At 41.1% G+C, this 25,622-nt stretch overlaps 1 protein-coding gene across 1 annotated transcript in view; it reads left to right on the forward strand.

Moving 5' to 3' along the window:
- LOC115103100 (pappalysin-2) overlaps positions 1-25,622 on the forward strand; it is a 68,411-nt gene that overhangs the window by 19,832 nt on the left and 22,957 nt on the right. The window contains exons 7-15 of the mRNA XM_029623729.2: positions 8,782-8,964; positions 9,210-9,507; positions 12,977-13,105; positions 15,530-15,615; positions 22,660-22,856; positions 23,670-23,789; positions 24,115-24,250; positions 24,592-24,766; positions 25,446-25,617. Of these exons, the coding sequence (XP_029479589.2) occupies positions 8,782-8,964; positions 9,210-9,507; positions 12,977-13,105; positions 15,530-15,615; positions 22,660-22,856; positions 23,670-23,789; positions 24,115-24,250; positions 24,592-24,766; positions 25,446-25,617 (1,496 nt within the window). The remainder of the gene's footprint in view (positions 1-8,781; positions 8,965-9,209; positions 9,508-12,976; positions 13,106-15,529; positions 15,616-22,659; positions 22,857-23,669; positions 23,790-24,114; positions 24,251-24,591; positions 24,767-25,445; positions 25,618-25,622) is intronic.

The following is a 25,622-nucleotide window of genomic DNA, read 5'->3' on the forward strand; positions in this document are numbered from 1 at the left end:
CAATCCTATAGAAAATTTGTGGGCAGAACTGAAAAAGCATGTGCGAGCAAGGAGGCCTACAAACCTGACTCATGTTACCCCAGAATTGTCAGGAGGAATGGGCCAAAATTGACCCAATTTATTGAGGGAAACTTGTGGAAGGCTACCCGAAACGTTTGACCCAAGTTAAACAATTTAACGGCAATGCGACCAAATACTCATTGAGTGTAGGCAAACTTCTGACCCACTGAGAATGTGACAAAAGAAATAAAAGCTGAAATAAATAATTCTCTCTACTATTATTCTGACATTTCACATTCTTAAAATAAAGTGGTGATCCTAACTGATCTAAGACAGGGATTTTTAAAATTTTTAATTAAAATGATTTTCTATGATAAAATGTCAGGAATTTATTTGGCTAAGGTGCATGTAAACTTCCGACTTCAACTGTAGGTATTATGGACTGGGTTAGGGAGAGGTTGAAATTGTCAGTGAAGTCACCTGCCAGCTGGTCAGCGTATGCTCTGAGTACACGTCCTGGTAATCAGTCTTGCCCCGCAGCCTTGTGAATGTTAACCTGCTTAATGAAAGGTCCTTTTCACATTGGCTACCGAGAGCGAGATCACACAGTCATCTGGAACTGCTGGTTCTCTCATGCATGGTTCAGTGTTTCATGCTTCGAAGTCAGCATAGAAGGCATTTAGGTCGTCTGGTAAGCTTGCTTCACTGGGCAGCTCACAGCTGGGTTTTTCTTTCAAATGTTTGATAGTTTGCAAGCCCTGCCACATCCGATGAGCATTAGAGCCGGCGTAGTAGGATTCTGTCTTAGTCCTGTATTGATGCTTTCCCTGTTTGATGGCTCATCGGAGGTTGTCATAGGATTTCTTAAAAGCGGCCGGATTAGTGAGAACTCTCCATGCATTACTTTTAATAACGATAAATACAATTATAGCATTAGCCAGGAGAAAAGAGTGGAATCTATAATTCTGGGGGAGTTGGCTTTTTTTGTGTACTATAGTGTAGTTTATGGGAGAGAGTTCTATTACCTGCTTGTCCATGTTTAAGCCATGGAGTTCATTCATGGGCCTTGAGAACTTCTGCTAGAACAGGAAAAACAAAAGTTTTATCAATTTAAAAATGAATGAGGCCTTTTGTACACTGAGCGTACAAAACATCCTAATATTGAGTTGCACCCCCTTTGCCCTCAGAACACCCTAAATATGAGCATGGCCTCTACAAGGTGTTGAAAGTGTTCCACAGGGATGCTGGCCCATGTTGACTCAGATAAAAATGTTTTATAGATATTAGATGACGCTTATCCAGACACACATGTCTAAATTGATGGGTCATGTGAAAGAAATGCTATAACCCTCAGCCACATATTGCCAAGTAGATGGGTCTCTACAGAAGGTGTAAACGTACAAATGGTTACTTGCATAGAAGAAATATCAGAAATAGATAGCGTCAATATAAATAAAAGAATATACAGTATGTACAAGAACAAGAACAAGAACAATATCAATAACAATTTCAGTGATAGATGAGGTAGTTATATGCATACAATCAGGAGTAACGTGACTGAACAGTAGGATAAGAAATAAATAGTAACTGCAACGTATGGCGTGTGTTAGGACAGAGTCATTTGAATAGAGGCACTGCAGATAGTGCTGATGACTGGTCCGTCTGAACCATGCATGAACAAGGGAATCTATATCCGGAGAGACTGTTTCTGTCCTGCCCTTGACTTTGGTGCAGGGCATGTGTTGCCCACAGCCTCTTCGTCACAAAACTCCCTGATCTTCTCAAAAACATAAGTTTGTCTAGCTGTGTACAGTCCAGGTGGTGCTTGTACAGGCAGAACATCTATGGGAGGAAGGATGTCAGCTTTGCGCAGCAGCTGAAACCTGGTCCCGACTGAGTCCGAATGCTCCTTGGCGACCACAACACCCGGCTCCAAGCATCGAAGCTGTAAAACAGGAAATAACACAAAAAATGAAGACATTACAACATTGCAAAACATCAATTCACCTCCCATGTTTAGATTATTATATATATATTTATTTATATATATATATTTTTTAAATTTCACCTTTATTTAATCAGGTAGGCTAGTTGAGAACAAGTTCCCATTTACAACTGAAACCTGGCCAAGATAAAGCACAGCAGATTGACACATACAACAACACAGAGTTACACATAGAATAAACAAACATACAGTCAATAATACAGTAGAAAAAAAGTATATATACAGTGTGTGCAAATTAGGTAAATAATGGAGGTAAGGCAATAAATATGGTGACGAAGTAATTACAATATAGCAATTAAACACTAGAACGGTAGATGTGCAGAAGATGACTGTGCAAGTAGAGATACTGGGGTGCAAAGGAGCAAGATAAATAAATACAGTATGGGGATGAGGTAGTTGGATGGGCTGTTTACAGGTGCAGTGATCTGTGAGCTGCTCTGAAAGCTGGTGCTTAAAGCTAGTGAGGGAGATATGAGTATCCAGCTTCAGTGATTTTTGCAGTTCATTCCAGTCATTGGCAGCAGAGAACTGGAAGGAAAGGCGGCCAAAGGAAGAATTGGCTTTGGGGGTGACCAGTGAGATATACCTGCTGGAGCGCGTGCTACGGGTGGGTGCTGCTATGGTGACCAGTGAGCTGAGATAAGGCGGGGCTTTACCTAGCAGAGACTTGTAGATGACCTGGAGCCAGTGGGTTTGGCGACGGGTATGAAGCGAGGGCCAGGCAACGAGAGCATACAGGTTGCAGTGGTGGGTAGTATATGGGGCTTTGGTGACAAAACGGATGGCACTGTGATAAACTGCATCTGTCATGCCCTGACCTTAGAGCTTTTTATGTCTCTATTTTGGTTTGGTCAGGGTGTGATTTGGGTGGGCATTCTATGTTCCGAAGTCCAGGATCGGTAGGATGGTCAGTTGTACGAGGGTATGTTTGGCAGCATGAGTGAAGGAATAGGAATGTTGCGAAATAGGAAGCAGATTCTAGATTTAATTTTGGATTGGATATGCTTAATATGAGTCTGGAAGGAGAGTTTACAGTCTAACCAGACACCTAGGTATTTGTAGTTGTCCACATATTCTATGTTAGAACCGTCCAGAGTAGTGATGCTGGATGGGCGGGCAGGAGCGGGCAGCAATCGGTTGAAGAGCATGCATTTAGTTTGACTTAAGATAAGAAGAATAACCTCATACAATGCAATGAAGATTATATTCACCTGAAGTGCTGGTACTGCTTGAACTGTAGCAGCTTCCTGAAGTACGGAGTCAGGTGTTGTTAAAAGCCATAGCTTTCCACCAGCACCGTACCATCCTCCAGTCCAACCAGCTTTGGAATGTTGACCCCTGTCACAGTGCTGTCCTTCACAACATCAGCAATCTCAGACAAAGTGTTCCCTCTGGCCTTTCTGAAGCGCTGCTTGATGAGGCCAAAGCACCAGCCGGGGCCAAACTTGGTGTGGCCTGTGATCAGGAAGTGAAGGTCCAGACTGTGGTGGAGCTTGTGCGTGGTCTGCCAGGCACAATACCAGAGCACAAACTTGTTCTTGTTTTGGCCACTGCAGTTATCACAATTCAGGGCCACAAGTGATTCCCAAACTCCTTAGTTGGTGAAGAAATGGTGCATGTAGTTGATGACTGCACTGCTGCCTTTGCTGGATGACATGCCTTCATCAATCAAGTAGTTGACTTGTTGTGGTATTCCTTCACAGCAGACACCAAACAAGCCACACTTGCAAGGAGTTAAAAGGTAGATGCGACCTGGCTGCATAGGGTCAGAAGGATAGTGCACCTGCAAACAAGAAAAGAACATTAAGATATAACATTAAGATATATCATATAATTGTTTTTATAAATCATTATCAGGTAACTTTCATTTACCTACAAATGTGCAGAGCAGCAGCACTGCATACAGAAACATCATCTTGGAAATTGGAAGTTAAAACCTGTTGAGTGTAGGGGGCAGTATTTTGATGTTTGGATGAAAAACGTACCCAAACGAAACTGCCTATTTCTCAGGCCCAGAATCTAGAATATGGATAGAAAACACTATCCAAAGTTTCCAAAACTGTCAAGATATTGTCTTTGAGTATAAGAGAACTGATATTGCAGGTGAAAACCTGAGGAAAATCCAACAAAAAAGTGCCTAAGAGAAACTAATCTCCCTGTTCCATTGCATGCCTTCCCTCCATTTAAATTCCTTTCCCTATGCCTTCCACATGGTGTGAACAGTCTTTAGACATAGTTTCAGACTTTTATTCTGAAAAATGAGCAAAAAAGATCACATCGAGTCAGTGGATAGCTGGGTGCCAGCAGAGTTTTGCATGCGCAACAGCTTGGAGCAGACATTTTCTCTCTCTCTCCTATTGAAAAAGCTACGGTGCGGTTGAAATATTATCGATTATTTATTGTAAAAACAACCTGATTGATTATAAAAAATGTTTGACATGTTTCTATGAACTTTACGGATACTATTTGGAATTTTCGTCTGCCCTGTCGTGACCGCTCTAGCCTGTGGATTTCTGAACAAAACGTGCCAACCAAATGTGGATATAAAAATAATCTTTATGGAACAAAAGGAACATTTATTGTGTACCTGGGAGTCTCGTGAGTGCAAACATCCGAAGATCATCGGAGGTAAGCGATTCATTTTAATTGCTTTTCTGACTTTCGTGACCAATCTACTTTGCTGCTAGCTGTTTGTAATGTTTTGTCTGCTGAGAGAGATGTCCTAACATAAACACTTGAATAGCTTTTGCTGTAAAGCTTTTTTGAAATCTGACACACCAGGTGGATTAACAAGAAGCTCAGCTGTGTTTTGCTATATTGCACTTGTGATTTCATGATTATTAAATATTTTTAGTAATTTAATTTGTATTTGGCGCTCTGCAATTCAGCGGATGTAGACAAAAATGATCCCGCTAACGGGATGGGTGCGCCAAGAAGTTTTAAAATGATAACATGATAAAACTTACAATAATGTAAGATCAATAAAAGTAGTGCCAATCATGTTGTAGGTCAATTAAATAATCAAAACGTGTTGTTTATGCTTTACATACCAAGTGTTGTCATCGATTCCTTGTAGAGATCCCACACTGCTGCTTTTGTCACATGGGATGGCAGCAACTTTCCACCAAAGTGTTTGTGTCCTGGTAATAATATTGCATTATCCTCTGCGTAGTTGTTGATGAAGTTCACCCCTCGCTGCAAGTCCTCATGCTTCAGGTGTAACCTGTGCTTGCTTGGGCCATCTCTCTTTTTGATGGGAGGCATTAGACCATTCTCCTTGTATGAATGGTGGAGGACGGTCAGGCATGTTCTACTGATGATGAAAGACAAATTCCAGATACAAATATTTTGTCATTATTATACAATAGATAGCCGTAATCACCGTCAGACACACCTGGCTAACTTGATGGGTCATGTGATCATCTAGCTAAAATCAAATCAAATCGAATCAAATTTATTTATATAGCCCTTCGTACATCAGCTGATATCTCAAAGTGCTGTACAGAAACCCAGCCTAAAACCCCAAACAGCAAGCAATGCAGGTGTAGAAGCACGGTGGCTAGGAAAAACTCCCTAGAAAGGCCAAAACCTAGGAAGAAACCTAGAGAGGAACCAGGCTATGTGGGGTGGCCAGTCCTCTTCTGGCTGTGCCGGGTGGAGATTATAACAGAACATGGCCAAGATGTTCAAATGTTCATAAATGACCAGCATGGTCGAATAATAATAAGGCAGAACAGTTGAAACTGGAACAGCAGCACGGCCAGGTGGACTGGGGACAGCAAGGAGTCATCATGTCAGGTAGTCCTGGGGCATGGTCCTAGGGCTCAGGTCCTCCGAGAGAGAGAAAGAAAGAGAGAAGGAGAGAATTAGAGAACGCACACTTAGATTCACACAGGACACCGAATAGGACAGGAGAAGTACTCCAGATATAACAAACTGACCCTAGCCCCCCGACACATAAACTACTGCAGCATAAATACTGGAGGCTGAGACAGGAGGGGTCAGGAGACACTGTGGCCCCATCCGAGGACACCCCCGGACAGGGCCAAACAGGAAGGATATCACCCCACCCACTTTGCCAAAGCACAGCCCCCACACCACTAGCTAAGTGGATTCTTTTGTTAAGACATGCTAGCTAAACAATGAACCATAATCCTAATCCGTAGAGCACCAGCAATACAAACCGATTGTCAAAGCTAGCTAAAGTTAACCAAATAGGTTCAATATTAGCTAGTTAGCTAGCTAACATTAGGCGATAACTTTCAATGCGAAATGGAATTCTGAGATAACATTACTCCACACAGATCATAAACGTAATGTTAGCTAGCGAGCCAGCCATCTAACATCAGCTAGCTAGCTAACAGTAAGCTTTAACCTGGGGTATTTTGTTTAGACATGTAGCTAGCAAGCTCGCTAGTGAAACAATGAACCATATTCCTAATCCATAGAGCACTAGCAATACAAACCGATTGTCAAAGCTAGCTAAAGTTAATTAACCAAATAGGTTCAATATTAGCTAGTTAGCTAGCTAACATTAGGCGATAACTAGCCATGTGAAATGGAATTCTGGGATAACATTACTACACACAGATCATAAACGTAATGTTAGCTAGCGAGCCAGCCATCTAATGTCAGCTAGTAAGCTTTAACTTGTGGTATTTTGTTTAGACATGTAGCTAGCAAGCCCGCTAGTGAAAAAATTAACCATAATCCTAATCCATAGAGCACTAGCAATACAATCTGATTGTCATAGCTAGCTAAAGTTAACCAAATAGGTTCAATATTAGCTAGTTAGCCAGCTAACATCAGGCTATAACTAGCAATGTGAAATTCTGAGATAACATTACTACACACAGATCATAAACATAATGTTAGCCAGCGAGCCAGCCATCTAACGTCAGCTAGCTAGCTAGCTAACAGTAAGCTTTAACTTGCAATGAAAACAACTTTCTGACAAAATTTCAAAAATTCTAAAAGTATTTGGTTTTAAATATACTTAAGTATCAAAAGTAAAAGTATAAATCAGTTGACATTCCTTATATTAAGCAAACCGTATAGCTCAATGTTCTTGTTTTTTAAATTTACAGATAGCCAGGGGCACACTCCAACACACAGACATAATTTATGAACGAAGCATGTGTTTAGTGAATCCACCAGATCAGATGCAGTAGGGATGACAAGAGATGTTCCCATGATGTGTGTGAATTGGACAATTTTTCTGTCCTGCTAAGCATTCAAATTGTAACAAGTACTTTTGAGTAATACATTTCTTTAGGAATGTAGTGAAGTAAAAGTTGTCAAAAATATGAATAGTAAAATAAAGTTCACATTGACCGTGTGCAGTGCCATAAGAATCATCTTAAACTTTATTAACCCCCACCCAAACTCTGACCATTTAACCCCCACCCAAACTCTGACCATACTCGCCCTAGCAGAGCTGGTTAAACTGTTTTCATGTTATCCAGAGTGTTGGTGGTTGTAATTGTGCTCCTGGCAACAATGTAATTACGCTTTTTTGCTGACATTTACTGACACCAGCCATATTCAACCGGTGTTGAGCGTTAGTAAATTCATCAGTTATTCTGCGGCTCTGGCACACTCAGACGAAATAAACATTTATATCAGGTAAAATACTGTATCTAGGCTACATCATTCTTTTCACAGAAACATATCCTCCCTTTGATGTGTTCCTCCACTGAAACCCAAGCATTAATTTCCAGACCCGGGGAGTCTATTTCATCTTGAGAAAGGGGAAAAGTAGTGACATGGTTAAGTTGCTGAAAGTAGGAAGGATGACACACTAAGATCTTGAAGCACTAGGCTTTCCTACTAGGCTTTCCTGTGGGAGCCGTTTGCCACATCTGATACAGTGATTAATCTGGGCCTGTGTTGAGGCCTTTCTCTGTTTATCTGACCAATTTAGTTTTACGGTTTGACTTGGCGTGCTGATGTTTACCCTGCACAAATCCACACATGTGAAGGAGCCACATTGGGTGCAGATAGCAGAAGCTGAGGACGCTCAGGCATTGGCTGGCTGGGGCTACTGCTGCAGGCTCTCTCCCTCTATCCCTCTCCATTCGGCAGTTTATTTCAGTGCTCTGCTGAGACACACAACATGCTCCTGTTCCCCTTTTACCACAGAGGAAATTAACATGCTTTATAAATTGTTTTGTGAGCCCTGTCTGTCCCAATTCAGAAATTGATTCCTTTCCTGTGTAAAGTTGCACCTGGGTATGTTGTGTTCTAGAGGATGGTTAGGAAAATACCAGTCCAGTCCAAAACCAGGTCATGTGATTTCCCCAGTCTCGCTCTACTGTATGATTCTCCCTCAGAACATGGCTTGTACTCTCTACTAGCCCTCTTTAATAATAGTTCAGTAATGTTTTTTCAGTGATTCAAATCATTTCACAACTTTAGTAAATATACTGCACTAATTAAAGACAACAGAGTGCCTACCTTTGAAACCAATGAACTCTAGCTTTCTGCATTTTATCAGTGTGGGTGGGAAGGTACTGTGCATGTCATCAGTTGAGAAGGCTTGGATGTAGAACAAAGTTGTAGGCCTATCTGCTATATCTGTTGTAACTTTTCCCTTTATTTGGTTGCATTACAAATGGCACCATATTTACTACATAGTACACTACCTTTGACCAGACCCCTATGGACCCTTTTCAAAAGTAGTGCAATATAAAGGGTAGAGGGGGCCATTTGGGACTCATGTACAGTAGGTGTATATATTGTAAGACCAGTGTGTGTGTGTCTGTGTGCGTTTACAGGCCCTCCAGATGTATACCAGACCTGTGAGCCCAGCCTACAGGCCTGGAGTCCAGAACTCAGCCTGTATGATGCCAACGTGACGTCTCCCTGCCCTGAAACCGAGGGCTGCGTCCTGATGCTGCGCTTCCTCCACCTTGTGGTCCCTGACAGCCTCACTGTGTGGGTCACCTACATCTCAGCCGGTGGGTCCCGGGTTCATTCTAGTGGTCTTCAATAGTGTACATTTAGCATTGCTGAAACTCTCCACAATACAAGCCACATGTTGTGTCTACATGAATGATAATGTTTTGGCTATTCATCTGAGCAGTGAAGTTACACCAGTTATTTGTCCTAGGTATTTATGAATAAATAAAGGGCCAAGCATGTGCACTACTCTGGAACGGCTTGATTATACAGCTTATAATTATCCACCATGTTGTCTCTACAGATAACCAGGTGATTATCAACATCGAGCTAATAACAGACACAGACGAGTCTCTAGACATGGGTCCACAGCACGTCTTCTGTGATGTGCCCCTCACCCTACATGTGCACACCGAAAAAAGGGTGGCAGCTGTCAAACTGAGCACCTTTGATGAGAAGATGGAGATTGACGCTGTTCTGCTTACTTCTGGCCCCCATAATCCTCTCTGCTCCAGTTGCCATCCTCTGATCTACCGAGTTGTCCGGCAACCGCCGTTTTCAGGCGATCTGGTCCAGCAAACTCTGCTTACATTTACAGACAGGTACAGTAATATTGACACCGACAGATATACAGTCCCAGTCAAAAGTTTGGACACACCTACTCATTCAAGGGTTTTTCTTTATTTTCTACTATTTTCTACATTGTAGAATAATAGTGAAGACATAAAAACTATGAAATAACACATATATAATCATGTAGTAACCAAAAAAGTGTTAAACAAATTCAAATATATTTTATATTTGAGATTCTTCAAAGTAACCACCCTTTGCCTTGAACACAACTTTGCACACTCTTGGCATTCTCTCAACCAGCTTCATGAGGTAGTCACCTAGAATGCATTTCAATTAACAGGTGTGCCTTGTTAAAAGTTAATTTGTGAAATTTCTTTCCTTCTTATTGCATTTGAGCAAATCAGTAGTGTTGTGACAAGGTATGGGTGGTATACAGAAGAGTGCCCTATTTGGTAAAAGACCAAGTCCAAATTATGGCAAGAACAGCTCAAATAACCAAAGAGAAATGACAGTCCATCATTACTTTAAGACATAAAGGTCAGTCAAGCCGGAAAATGTCAAGAACTTTGAGAGTTTCTGTGATAAAACTGGCTCTCATGAGGACCGCCACAGGAATGGAAGACCCAGAGTTACCTTTGCTGCAGAGGATAAGTTCTTTAGAGTTAACTGCATCTCAGATTGCAGTCCAAATAAATGCTTCACAGAGTTCAAGAAACAGATATATCGCAACATCAACTGTTTAGAAGAGACTGCGTGAATCAGGCCTTCATGGTCGAATTGCTGCAAAGAAACCACCACTAAAGGACACCAGGAAGAAGAATAGACTTGCTTGGGCCAAGAAATACGAGCAATGGACATTAGACCGGTGGAAATCTGTCCTTTGGTCTGATGAGTCCAAATGTGAGATTTTTGGTTCCAACCGCTGTGTCTTTGTGAGACGCAGAGTAGGTGAACGGATGATCTCTGCATGTGTGGTTCCCATGGAGGAGGTGGTGCGATGGTGCTTTGCTGGTGACACTGTCAGTGATTTATTTAGATTTCAAGGCACACTTAACCAGCATGGCTACCATAGCAATCTGCAGCGATACGCCATCCCATCTGGTTTGCTCTTGGTGGGACTATAATTTGTTTTTCAACAAGACGGAGAGTGATGGAGTGCTGCATCAGATGACCTGGCCTCCACAATCACCCAATTGAGATGGTTTGGGATGAGTTTTACTGCAGAGTAAAGGAAAAGCAGCCAACAAGTGCTCAGCATATGTGGGAACTCCTTCAAGATGGTTGGAAAAGCATTCCGGGTTAAGCTGGTTGGGAGAATGCCAAGCGTGTGCAAAGCTTTCATCAAGGCAAAGGGTGGCTACTTTGAAGAATCTCAAATATGACATTTATTTAGATTTGTTTAACACGTTTTTGGTTACTACACGATTCAATATGTGTTATTTCATAGTTTTGATGTAGTCACTATTATTCTACGATGTAAAAATAGTAAAAATAACAACAACAAAAAACTTGAATGAGTAGGTGTGTCCAAGCTACTGTACTGTATGTAGGCGCACACTCTGGAATTCAGCAACTACTAATAACTACTAATACTTTGAACTTAGTCTGGAAATGTATCCTGTGTGGACACAGATGTATTGTTTTGAGGTCATGTACCACTTCTCCAAGAAGTGGACTTAAGAATACACACACACACACACGCAAAAAAAATCAAGATCAAAGTATAATTTATGTCACTTACAAAGACCATACATAATCGTCTGTAGCCCCAGAAACTGAGATTTGTGTCATTATCAAGTATTTCGGTGTGGCACCGTTTTCGCAACACAGAACCAAATGTATTCAACATTCCTTTTAGCACCAGCTACTGTTACAAATCAACAACAAGGGTGTTATTTGATGAACAGTTTTCAGAGGATTCCGGCGTACGTCAAACCATTTTAATCTCATGCAGTGAGAAAAGGTGTTAAATTGATTATCTGCATCCAGTTTTGCATTACACATAACATAAGTAAGCCCCCTAAACATTAAGATATTTCCCATCTCACATATATTTTTTAAATTCTGTTCCAGCTTACTTTTATTCATTAGAGTCAGCTTGTATTTGGTATTAGTATCATACACATTTATTTGTGGATGATTTTGTAATTTTCCACTAACACTTTCTGGGATATTGTGGCTTTTCAAGCACTTGCAGGAGTAGGTGGATGTGCTTAAGAGGTCACATTGAGGAATACATTTGGTTTCATCTCTAAAAGTTCCACAAGTGGCTGTAAGTGCAAAAAGATGTAAAAACCAAGGGGAATTAAGTTATGTGGAGGGAAGAGGAGGGCAGAGAGGTTGTGTTTGGGGGAAGGCAGTCACTGGAATATAAACCAAATTTGACCAGCAAAAACAGTAAACACCTGTGGCTCTTTGGAGCTGTTGCTCAGCCATTTCCTCTCACTGAAGGCTCTGTACTGTATGCTCATCATGGTTAGTGTATGATAAGTGAGAGGCCTGTCATTTGGAGGAAGAGGTAAAGAGAGAGAAGTGGAGTGCATTGAAGGAGAGAAATGAAAGAAAGGCTAAGAATTGTGACTGTGAGTCTACACTGCCACCAAGAGGTATAGCTGGCAAAACAAGATAGTTTTGCACTTGATATCCTAATCCTTAAATATGTGACTCTCGTTTTTGGTCTATTAGGAGTAAAAAAAAAAAACACCTTTGGGGTATGTGTGAAATAGGTGTAGGATAAAGTTATGTTAGTCCATGGACAAGAATGTATTATTTTCCCCTGACCCTCATAGCCTAGTTTCTGCTAACTAGTGGTTCATAAACATTTGACTTTACATTAATAACTGATTGTATCATTCCCAAAACAACCCTAAGTCGAAGCCCTTAAATAAAAAACACACTGGCTCCTCCAGTGGTATGCTAGATAGAGCGGGCTCTTAGAGTTGATCCATAATTAATAAGGGTAATTTGTAGTGGGAGGAAATCAGACACGTCTGAGAGAGTAGAGGATGTGCATTTTTGTAGGCATTCTTTACAGCTGGCCGGAGACAATGGTAATCTAGGAGGGCTGCCGGGAAATCAAAGGTAGGCTCTTTTTATAGTTTGGAGCTGACTAAAACAGGTCAATAGCTCTGGGACAGGAGGTATGATATCACTGTACCCACCGTACCTCCTGTTTAGGTTGAAGGTCACTGCTTCCTACAGCAAGCTTAGATGACTAGGTGACTCTGGACACAGATACACAAGAACAATCTGTTTCTTATTGTGTATCTATGTGCACTGTCGTTTCCATATAACCTTGCTGTTCAAAATGGTTATTTGACAATAATAGCTATCGGTTTAGTTTAGTCATTTTGTATCTCTATGCAACAATTCCACCTGGAAATAATCTGAAATGTCAATTATGTCTTTAATTCTAAAGGAATACAATTCCATGAGACAAAAATGCAGTTAGAAAGCTGTTTATACATGAATGCTGCATGTTTTGATGTGTTCATACAGTGATATTGAAAAGGACATGGAGTACCAGTACAGAGTTCAGGTGGAAGCAGACGGTCTTCTCAGTGAGCTCTCCCCACCTCTCCTCTACACCCATGGAGCTGCCTACTGCGGTGACGGACTTCTCCAGGGGTCAGTCAGTTTACACAGTATTCACATCCCAGATGAAGTGCCTTGAGAGTGTATTCATACTCTTTGACTTATTCCACATTTTGTTGTGTTACAGCCCGAATTTAAAATTGATTAAATTGTTTGTTTTTCTCACCCATCGACACACAATACCCCATAATGACAAAGTGAAAACATGTATTTAGACAGTTTTGCAAATTTATTGAAAATGAGGTTTACGTCACAATTGTAACTTGGCCACTCAGGAATATTCACTGTCTTCTTGGTAAGCAACTCCAGTGTAGATTTGGCGTTGTGTTTTCGGGTTATTGTCCTGCTGAAAGGTTAATTCATCTCCCAGTGTCTGGTGGGAAGCAGACTAAATCTGGTTTTCCTCTAGAATTTTGCCTGTTCTTAGCTCCATTCAGTTTCTGCTTTATCCTTGAAAACTCCACGGTCCTTAACGATTACAAGCATACACATAACATGATGGAGCCACCACTATGCTTGAAAATATGGAGAGTGGTGTTCAGTAATGTGTTGTATTGGATTTTCCCAAACGTAACACTTTGTATTCAGGAGAAAAGTGAATTGCTTTCCCATATTTTTTGCAGTATTACTTTAGTGCCTTTTTGCAAACAAGATGCACGTTTTGAGATATTTGTATTCTGTGCAGGCTTCCTTTCATTCAATCTGTCAATTAAGTTAGTATTGTGGAGTAAATACAATGTGTGGATCCATCCTCAGTTTTCTCTTATCACAGCCATTTAACTCTGGAACTGTTTTAAAGTCCCCATTGGCCTCATGGTGAAATCCCTGAGCGTTTTCCTTCCTCTCCTGCAATTGAATTAGCCTGTATCTTTGTAGTGACTGGGTGTATTGATACACCATCCAAAGTGTAATTAATAACTTCCCGATGCTCAAAGAGATATTCAATGTCTGCTTTTATTTTTACCCATCTCCCAATAGGTGCCCTTCTTTGTGAAACATTGAAAAACCTCCCTGGTCTTTGTGGTTACATCTGTGTTTGAAATGCACTGCTCGACTGAGAGACCTTACATATAATTGTATGTGTGGGGTACAGAGATGTCATTCAAAAATCATGTTAAACTCTATTATTGCACACAGAGTCCATGCAACTTATTTATTTGACTTGTTAAGCACGTTTTTACCCCTGAAGTTATTTAAGCTTGCCAAAACAAAGGTGTTGAATACTTATTGACTCAAGACATTTCAGCTTTTCATTAAAAAACTGTAAAAATTTTAACAAAAAACAATTCCACTTTGGCAATACGGGGTACTGTGTGTAGGCCAGTAATACAACAAAATCTCAATTTCATCCATTTTAAATTCAGGCTGTAACACAGCAAAATGGCGGAAAAGTCAAGAGGTCTGAATACTTTCTGAAGGCACTGTATGTTCTTTTTTTCTCTCATCCATTGTTGACCAATCAAAATGGCCATAATATTATGCATTCATTAATGCTACTAATTGATACACAGCAATGTTGTAATCATGGTAAACAAGTCCACCTTCATTACTCTGGACTGTTTCAAATACAAATACAATTGTCTATATCAAAGGAGGATTTTAAATGAACATTTTACAATGAATGGATTCACATACAAGGCATAAGACTTAAGTTACAAGCTTTAGAAAGCATACTTCTGAGCCTAATTTAGAAGACAAAGCATGAACAAAGAGATGCCTATTAAGCCAGAGGCTTAGAAGCCCAGGATGCCTGGATACAGGATGAGAGAGAACAAAGGCATGTAATAAAATGTATAACACCTGAAGGTGTAACCTTTCAACCCAAAACCAACCACCATTGACCAATCAAATGATACCAATTTTACAGAGTAAGGCCCAGTCTCCACAGGGTGTCACAGAAATTAAAGGCTTGTGTCGGGTATGAGACCAACGTAAATAAGACAGAATTCCTGGGAAGACAATAAAACCTTCTTGCATGGAGTAATTCAGAGGTCACCCTGTACAGAAACAAGTTAGCACATATATAATACATCCATATAGATAGCATCAGATTTATCCTCAGTGAACAACTTTCAGATAGAAATCAAACATGGATACTATCGTATTATTCTATCATATTCAATAGTCAGTCCTCTGAATTCTGTAATAGACAGATACATTTTGGCCACTCAGAGGGCGAAGGGCTGACTAGTCCTTGGGCATTGTTCTTTGTGCACTCCTTGTGTTACTGAACCACTTGCCATGCAACTCCTGGTAATAGAGAACATATACATTAGGGCAGTGCCTACAGTACATTATCAAGTGTGCAAGTGAAGCCAAACTACCGTATACTCATATAGGTCATACTTATTGGTCTCTCTCAGTGGAGAATGTAGTGAAATCAAAGGATATGTGTGTTTGTAATGAAAATGTATAGACTATGGAGATGACTGATCCTTGCTGTCTCTGTGTCTGTAGGACAGAGGACTGTGATGATGGCAATCTGTTGGATGGTGATGGCTGCTCTAAGAAGTGCCACATGGAGTCAGGCTTCAACTGCAATGGTGAGTGAAGAACAGACAAGAGCACTCTCCTAATCCTGGTCTCAGTCTACAGTCTGTGGAATGACCACAACAGAAACCCACCTAGACCAGGGGTGTATTCATTACAGTACGTCTTGCAACAGAGACAGGTTACAACTTAACAAAACAAACTAAGTAAGTAACTAAGTAAAGATGAATCACTTATCACACACATTAATTGTTTTACATTTGATTGATGAGCCTTGTATAAACATCAAACACAACATTACACATCAATATACACTATACACATCAATATACACATCAATATACACTATACACATCAATATACACATCAATATACACTATACACATCAATATACACATCAATGTTAACATCAATACACGAAAAGCAAAACACAAACCTCTTCATTAGCTCCATGCACTAACTCCATGCACTGATTTCATATCACAAATACTGTCATTTGTACTTTTAATACTTTTAGCAAAAAAAATGTATCGTTAATTTACAATTTGTAGAAACTATGAGAATAGGTTCAGAACTTTGTTGAAACATCACAGCACAGTTGAAAAATATATGTCAAATAGAACACAGCTGGATGTTGTTCAGAGTGAGATGGGAGGGATTGAGTGGAGCTGAATGGTGGGACTAAAAACAACAAGACAACTAATGTCAAATATACTGTGTCCATAAGATGTATGTAGGTTCAGAACTTTTGTGAAACAGCACAGTTAAAAATATATGCCAAATAGAAACCAAAACTGGATGGTCTTCAAGCGATATCATAACCGCCATCGATAAGAGACATTACTGTGCAGCCGTATTCATCGACCTGGCTAAGGCTTTCGACTCTGTCAATCACAACATTTTTATTGGCAGACTCAACAACCTTGGTTTCTCAAATGATTGCCTCGCTTGGTTCACCAACTACTTCTCCGATAGAGTTCAGTATGTCAAATCGGAGGGCCTGTTGTCCGGACTTCTGGCAGTCTCTATGGGGGTGCCACAGGGTTCAATTCTCAGGCAGACTTTCTTCTCTGTATACATCAATGATGTCGCTCTCGCTGCTGGTGATTCTTTGATCCACCTCTACGCAGACGACACCATTCTGTATACTTCTGGCGCTTCTTTGGACACTGTGTTTAACTAACCTCCAGTTGAGCCATACAATTCTCCTTCCGTGGACTCCAACTGCTCTTAAATGCAAGTAAAACTAAATGCATGCTCTTCAACCGTTCACTGTCCGCACCTGCCTGCCTGTCCAGCATCACTACTCTGGACGGTTCTGACTTAGAATATATGGACAACTACAAATACCTAGGTGTCTGGTTAGAATGTAAATTCTCCTTCCAGACTCACATTAAACATCTCCAATCCAAAATTAAATCTAGAATCGGCTTCCTATTTCGCAACAAAGCATCCTTCACTCATGCTGCCAAACATACCCTCGTAAAACTGATCCTACCGATCCTCGACTTCGGCGATGTCATTTACAAAATAGCCTCCAACACTCTACTCAACAAATTGGATGCAGTCTATCACAGGGCCATCCATTTTGTCACCAAAGCCCCATATACTACCCACCACTGCAACCGGTATGCTCTCGTTGGCTGGCCCTCGCTTCATACTCGTCGCCAAACCCACTGGCTCCAGGTCATCTACAAGTCTCTGTTAGGTAAAGCCCCACCTTATCTCAGCTCACTGGTCACCATAGCAGCACCCACCCGTAGCATGCGCTCCAGCAGGTATATCTCACTGGTCACCCCCAATGCCAATTCTTCCTTTGGCCGTCTTTCCTTCCAGTTCTCTGCTGCCAATTACTGGAACTAACTGCAAAAATCTCTGAAGCTGGAGACTCTTACCTCCCTCACTAGCTTTAAGCACCAGCTGTCAGAGCAGCTCACAGATCACTGCACCTGTACATAGCTCATCTGTAAATAGCCCATCCAATCTACCCTATCCCCATACTGTATTTATTTATTTATCTTGCTCCTTTGCACCCCAGTATCTCTACTTGCACATTCATCTTCTGCACACCCTACCATTCCAGTGTTTAATTGCTATATTGTAATTACTTTGCCACCATGGCCTATTTATTGCCTTACCCCTCTTATCCTACCTCATTTGCACATGCTATTTATAGATTTTTCTACTGTATTATTGATTGTATGTTTGTTTATTCCATGTGTAACTCTGTGTTGTTGTATGTGTCAAACTGCTTTGCTTTATCTTGGCCAGGTCGCAGTTGCAAATGAGAATTTGTTCTCAACCAGCCTACCTGGTTAAATAAAGGTGAAATTAAAAATAAAAAGAGATACAGTGCATTCGGAAAGTATTCAGACCCCTTGACTTTTTCCACATTTTGTTACGTTACAGCCTTATTCTAAAATGTATTAAATAGTTTTTTTACCCTCATCAATCTACACACAATGCCCCATAATGACAAAGCAAAAACAGTTTTTGACATTTTTGCTAATTTATATAAATAATAATAAAAAATATATATCATATTTACATAAGTATTAACACCTTTTACTCGGCACTTTGTTGAAGCACCTTTGGCAATGATTACAGCCTCAAGTCTTTGTGGATATGACAAGCTTGGCACCCCTGTATTTGGGGAGTTTCTCCCATTCTTCTCTGCAGATCCTCTCAAGCTCTGTCAGATTGGCTATTTCGAGGTCTCTGTAGAGATGTTCGATCGGGTTCAAGTCCTGGCTCTGGCTGGGCCACTCAAGGACATTCAGAGAATTGTCTCGAAGCCACTCCTGCGTTGTCTTGTTTGTGTGCTTAGGCTCATTGTCTTGATGGAAGGTGAACCTGTCGCTGAAAAACATCCACACAGCATGAAGCTGCTACCACCATGCTTCACCGTTGGTATGGTGCCAGGTTTCCTCCAGATGTGACGCTTGGCATTCAGGTCAAAGAGTTCAATCTTGGTTTCATCAGAACAGAGAATCTTGTTTCTCATGGTCTGAGAGTCTTAAGTGCCTTTTGGCAAACTCCAAGCGGGATGTCATGTGCCTTTTACTGAGGATTGGCTTCCCTCTGGCCACTTTACCATGAAGTCCTGATTGGTGGAGTGCTGCAGAGATAGGTATCCTTCTGGAAGGTTCTCCCATCTCCACAGAGGAACTCTAGAGCTCTGTTAGAGTGACCATCGGGTTCTTGGTCACCTCCCTGCCCAAGACCCTTCTCCCCCGATTGCTCAGTTTGGCCGGGCAGCCAGCTCTGGTGGTTCCAAACTTCTTCCATTTAAGAATGATGGAGGCCACTGTGTTCTTGGGGATCTTCAATGCTGCAGAAATGTTTTATTACCTTTCCCCAGATCTGTGCCTCGACAGAATCCAGTCTCGGAGCTCTACAGACAATTCCTTCGACCCAGTGGTGGAAAAAGTACCCAAACTTCATACTTGAGTAAAAGTAAAGATACCTTAATAAACAATAACTGAAGTAAAAGTGAAAGTCACCCAGTAAAATACTACTTGAGTAAAAGTCTAAAAGTATTTGGTTTTAAATATACTTAAGTATCAAAAGTAAAAGTATAAATAATTTCACATTCCTTATTTTAAGCAAACCGGATAGCACAATTTTCTTGTTTAAATTTTTTTTACGGATAGCCAGGGGCACATTCCAACACTCAGACTTCATTTACAAACATAACATGTGTTTCGTGAATCCACCAGATCAGGCACCATAGGGATGACAAGGGATGTTCTCTTTATAAGTGTGTGAATTGGAAAAAAATTCTGTCCTGCTAAGCATTCAAAATGTAACGAGTACTTTTGGGTATCAGGGAAAATGTATGGAGTACATAATAAGTACATCATTTTCTTTAGGAATGTAGTGAAGTAAAAGTTGAATATTCAAAAATATGAAACCCCAAAAAACGACTTAAGTAGTACTTTAAAGTATTTTTACTTAAATACTTTACACCACTGCTTCGACCTCATGGTTTTTGCTCTGACAGTGCATGTCAACTGTGGGACCTTATATAGACAGGTGTGTGCCTTTCCAAATCATGTCCAATCAATTGAATTTACCACAGGTGGACTCCAATCAAGTTGTAGAAACATCTCAAGGATGATCAATGGAAACAGGATGCACCTAAGCTCAATTTCAAGTCCCATAGCAGAGGGTTTAAATACTTAGGTATTCTTGTTTTTAGTATTTTATCCCATTTTTCCACCAATTTTGATCTTGTCTCATCGCTGGGACTTCCCAAATGGGGTCGGGAAGCTAAGATTGTGTCCTCCGAAACATGATCCGCCAAACTGCGCTTCTTAACACCCGCCTGCATAACCTGGAAGCCAGCTGCACCAATGTGTCGGAGGAAACACCGTTCAACTGACAACCCAAGATCCACCTACAGGTGCCCGACCCGCCACAAGGAGTAGCCACAACGAGTCGCCGGTTGGTTGTGATACAGCCTGGGATCGAACCCAGGTCTGTAGTGACACCTCTAGCACTGCGATGCAGTGTCTTAGACCGCTGCACCACTCAGGAAGGCCAGCTGTTTTTTCTTTGTAATACATTTGCAAAAAAATCTATAAACCTGTTTTCGCTTTGTCATTATAGGTATTGTGTGTCAATTGTTGAGTGTTTTTTTTCATCTAATCCGTTTTAGAATAAGGCTGTAACGTAACAAAATGTGGGAAAAGTCAACGGCCTGAATACTTTCGAAGGCACTGTAGATGGGAGGGATTGAGGGTAGCTGAAGGATGGGATTAAAAACAAACAAAAGATAACTATTGTAAAATACATTATGTCAGGAAAATGTACAGCATATGGTATGTATAATGTCACATTCTGACCATAGTTCTGTTATTTTATTCTTTGTTTTGGTATGGTCAGGGCGTGAGTTGGGGTGGGCAGTCTATGTTTGTTTTTCTATGTTGGTTTTTGTGTTCGGCCTAGTATGGTTCTCAATCAGAGGCAGGTGTCGTTAGTTGTCTCTGATTGAGAATCATACTTAGGTAGCCTGGGTTTCACTTTTGGTTGGTGGGTGTTTGTTTTCCGTGTCAGTGTTTGTCACCACACAGGACTGTTTCGTTTATGCACGTTATTTTTGTTTTGTTCGATTGTTCAGTTGTTTTGTTAATAAATCATTATGGACACTTACCACGCTGCGTTTTGGTCCGATCCCTGCTACACCTCCTCAGACGAAGAGGAGGAAATCCGTTACATATAAGCTGGAAGCAGAAGCCTAACTGTTGTTGTCTATTAGTTTACTCCAAATAGGGGAGGGGTGGTAGGGTTAGGGGAAAATAATAAAATAAGATATAAAATATATATATTCACAAAAAATATATATTGACTATTGGAAATAATGCAGACAATTACATTGATGGAAGCTACAATCTATCTGCAACATTAAAGCTGATCTACCACTTTAAAACGGGTTAATTAAATAAACAAAATACTGTCATTTGTAGTCATTCTGCGCTTAACCATCTCAATTTATCCAAACTATGCATTGTGCATACATTAATCTAATATAATTATAAAGTTTACTACAGCTAGCTTGTTTTGATTTCCACAACAAAACAATGCTGTCAAGCTGACACTGCCTTGTCTCCGGTATTCATTCAGAGACTTGGCATGCTAAAAGTAGAAATTGCACAGTAACAACAGCAAATGTCAACCTCATAGTTGTGGTGTTGCCTATAATTTTATCCACCATGCTGGCGGATTGTTTTGTACACTTCCTTTATCATCATGCACTTAGTTAAAGAAACGTGTTTTCTTAATAGAAAATGTGTCATTTGACACACAATATAAATCACAAGGAAGTAGGCCTAACGGTTACAGAGTAACTAAGATAATTCAATGGATTTACATGATTTATTCTCACATACTGTATTTTAGCAAGTTGTCAAAGTAAGTGAAGGGACACATTTTGAGTACGTCCAAAATGGCAGCCTATTCCCTTCATAGTGCACTACTTTTAACCAGAGTAGAGTAGGGTAGAGTATTACTTTAAATCGCAACTTGGGAAATTGTTTCATCACCTCAAGCATCATCAATGATTTTGGGGACAAGACAAGGATAAATTCTTATATACATAATAATAAATACAAACATTAAGCAGTGGATTATAAAGTGAATAGGGTGCCATTTGGGATGCATATTTGGGAATCTATTACTTAGCTAGTACGTCAACACCCCCTCAGTTTTGTCAGGGGAGAAATAATGAATCTATTCCATGAAGGTTCAGAGATGCCGTGACTGAAAGTGTTATATTTTCTTTGGGAATAAAAGGCATGACTAGCAGGAAAAGAACTTTGGCAAAAAAACAGATTATAAATTGCAATTTAAAAAATGGAATCATTGCACCATTCAAGATAGTGCCTCATTCTCACTCAGTCATGCACATATTTGCTTCCATGTGTGGGTATTCTGATGCTTGACAAGTTAACTCCTACAACACAAGACTGGATCATGATGTCAATGTATCTGAAGCATGAACATCAACTTGTATTATCCTGAAAGTGATATTGCTTTGACAAACAACTGAAGTAAAAACACATGTATCATTGTCACAGGGGTTGTTGTCTTTTGTACTGTATATTATGGTCAGTGCACAATATCCAAACAATCTGCTATGATGATATGATATGGTTTGATTCCATGTTGTCTAGACTGTTTATTTTTGAGACATAGTTCCTTGGATTATTTATTCCAATTCAACACCTTGTCAGTGACTACACTCTCCTACCCATGCAGCTGTATGTAACTAACAGGGCCAAATCCAGCCTCTGATGTTAAAGTTCACACATTATAAATGTTTGGTGTATTACATAGTGCTTTGCTGTTTTATTCTCTGTCTGAACCATTGTCACACCTCTTTATTGAACCACATCTTTCCGGGAATGTTTTCTGATGACAGCATCTACTTATTGTAATACAATGCAATCTCCCCAGCAGACTGTTCCTTTGGTCTGAGTCCTGTTTGACCAGCGCCCTCTGAGTCCTGTTTAAAAAGTAGTGCACTATGAAGGGAATAGGTTGCCATTTGGGACGCAAGCTTGTTCACCACATTTCTTTCCCATTGTTTCCCCTAGGTGAACCCAGCCTGTGCTACGTCTTTGAGGGTGATGGTATGTGTGAGGAGTTTGAGAGGGGCTCCAGCGTACAGGACTGTGGTTACTTCACCCCTCATGGGTACAGTGACCAGTGGGCCTCCACCGCAGCAGCCTCCCATCAGGACCAAAGCAGCTGCCCTGCCCTGGCAGCCACCGGAGAGCCCTCGCTTACCAAGGTAGCAGTGCTTTCCTCTGCCCTGTCCCCCACCTCCTGGATAAAGATGTTATCTTTCTGTAAATGTGACAGTACTGAGTGTTTTGAATGTTTGGTAACACTTGATTTGGATAGTCCCAAGTAGATGGTTTGTAGATGGTTTGTAGATGTCCAATAACTGTCTATATATATATATAGACAGTTAAAAAAAATACATTTTATTTTACCCCATTTTTCTCCTCAATTTCGTGATATCCAATTGTGATCCAATTACAATCTTGTCTCATCACTGCAACTCCGCAATGGGCTCAGGAGGCGAAGATCGAGTCATGCATCCTCCGAAACATGATCCACCAAGTCGCGCTTCTTAACACCCGCTCGCATAACCCGGAAGCCAGCTGCACCATTGGTGTCGGAAGAAATACCTACGACCGAGTCAGCTTGCAGGTGCCCGACCCACCACAAGGAGTCGCTAGAGTGTGATGAGCCAAGTAAATCCCCCCCGACCAAACCCTCCCCTAACCCGGACAACACCGGGCCAATTGTGCGCCGCCCTATGGGACTCCCCGGTGTCAACAACATTTCAACTAACTGTCCACTAACCCTATCCCTATCCCTAACCCCAACCCTTATCCTAACTTTAAACTTAACCCTTACCCTAGCCCCAAACCCTAACCTTTACCCTTATTCTAAACCTAACCGTAACCTTAGCAAGCATTTGCTTATGAACAGATAGTTTGTTGATAGTATAACCATCTGTATATCATGGGACTATCCAAATAAAGTGTGACCGAAGGTTTTCAATAATTACTGTATGATTCCCCTTGTATTAAAGCTGTGCAAGCCCCAGTACCTGGAGATGAATGAGAAGCTGTCACATGACATATGGGTTCCATGTACGGCCCAGTCGTACACTCAGACCTACTACGATGAGGAAGATACAGTATGGCTAAAGGTTGAGTACTCCAGTCCACCATAGAGGATACTTGGGGCACCTTTTTCCCTTTATAGCGCACTACTTTTGACAAACTTTTGACAAACTATTTATAACCTTCTCTAAAGTAATGTTCCAACGGTCATTTGTTATGTTTCACGGCACATCTTTGTACTTTCTCCCAATTTGTCATGCCACGTTTGTCACAGTATTGTCCTGTTTCTGTTGTCATTCTTTCATTACCATGCAATCTAATTACCATTGAAGTGGGGGACATTCAGGAACCGATTATTGAACAGTTGAACTCATTTGGTTGTTGTCATAATAACTCTAATTGTTTGCCCAGGTGGGATTTACGCAACCTGGAGTCGCCGCGTCTGTCATCATCTATCTGGCCTCGGACGGAGCCTGGCCTGGAGAGCAGTGCAGGAAAACAGTCACCGTCCAACTGTGTGATACTGGTGGCAGAAACCACTCCCTGGGTATGAACTTGAACTACCGGTCCTCAAAGGATGACTGACTGTTTGAATTAACATTCAAAGATGCCTCAAGATGTCTTCACATATGCAGTGTGTAGGGTTAGGGTTATGGCTGGTTACAGTGATGAACATATGATGTTTAAAAAGTGTACTGAGTAAGCATCCGTGTGTTATTCCTGTCTGGGGCTCTATCTCAATTCCTCGCATCCCATCTCCTTGGCTCCTTCTCAACTGTAGTTGAGGACAAGGTCCCTCCCCTTGGACCTTCTTGTCCAATATGTTTTCAGAAGAAGATGAAGAATTGAAGAATGATTCATTGAAAAAGGGACTGTGTCTGTCCTCAGGTTCCTTTGAGCTGTCGTGTCAGCAGAATCCTCTAGTGGTGAACGTGACACACAACCTGAGTCAACCCTTCTTCCTGACCACCGCTGTCATCCTCAACTTCTCCTCGCCCTTCGTTGCCGTGACGGGAGTCGCTCTGCGCACGTCATGTCACTTCAGCGCATTTGCCCTCACTGGGTGCGCTGAGGGTGGGGTCTCATAGGGCTTCCACATGCACACACACACACATACATGCACACGCATGCATGTCCATACGTACATGTACAAGCACATGTGTACACACACACTCTCAGTCAGGTATACACACACACACATACCAACACATATAATAGCACACACACACACACACACATACACGCAACAAAACACACAACACATCAAATGTTATTGGTCACATACACATTTCTTTGCTGATGTTATTGCAGGTGTAGCAAAATGCTTGTGTTCCTAGCTCCAACAGTGCAGTAATATCTAACAATTCACAACAATACACACAAATCTTAAAGTAAACGAATGTAATTAAGAATTACATAAATATTAGGACGAGCAATGTCGGAGTGGCATTGACTAAAGTATAGTAGAATAGAATACAGTATATACTGTACATATGAGATGAGTAAAGCAGTATGTAAACATTATTAAAGTGACTAGTGTTCCATTTTCAAAGTGACCAGTGATTCCATGTATATGTATATAGGCCAGCAGCCTCTAAGGTGCAGGGTTGAGTATCATAACTAAGAGTGTGCTATGTGATACCATATCTGTTGAGGATTCAAATAATCAACATTACTCAGCTCATACTTTTCCCTCTGTGTTTCTTCTCTCCCTCTGTGTGTGTGTGATCGTGGTGGCCCAGCTGTTCACGACGGCCCTGCCAGATGGACACATGCAGTCCTCCTCAGTTGGAGCATGCCTCTGTCACCTGCAGCCCCGAGACAGAGAGGACTGAGACCTCTCACTGCACTGTCCACTGTCATCCAGGTTTCATCCTCGCTGTGCTCAGTGGCAAGGGTAATCCACCCTTTCAGGTAAG

The sequence above is a fragment of the Oncorhynchus nerka genome, linkage group LG20, assembly GCF_034236695.1.
Source record: "Oncorhynchus nerka isolate Pitt River linkage group LG20, Oner_Uvic_2.0, whole genome shotgun sequence".
Lineage (NCBI taxonomy): Eukaryota > Metazoa > Chordata > Actinopteri > Salmoniformes > Salmonidae > Oncorhynchus > Oncorhynchus nerka.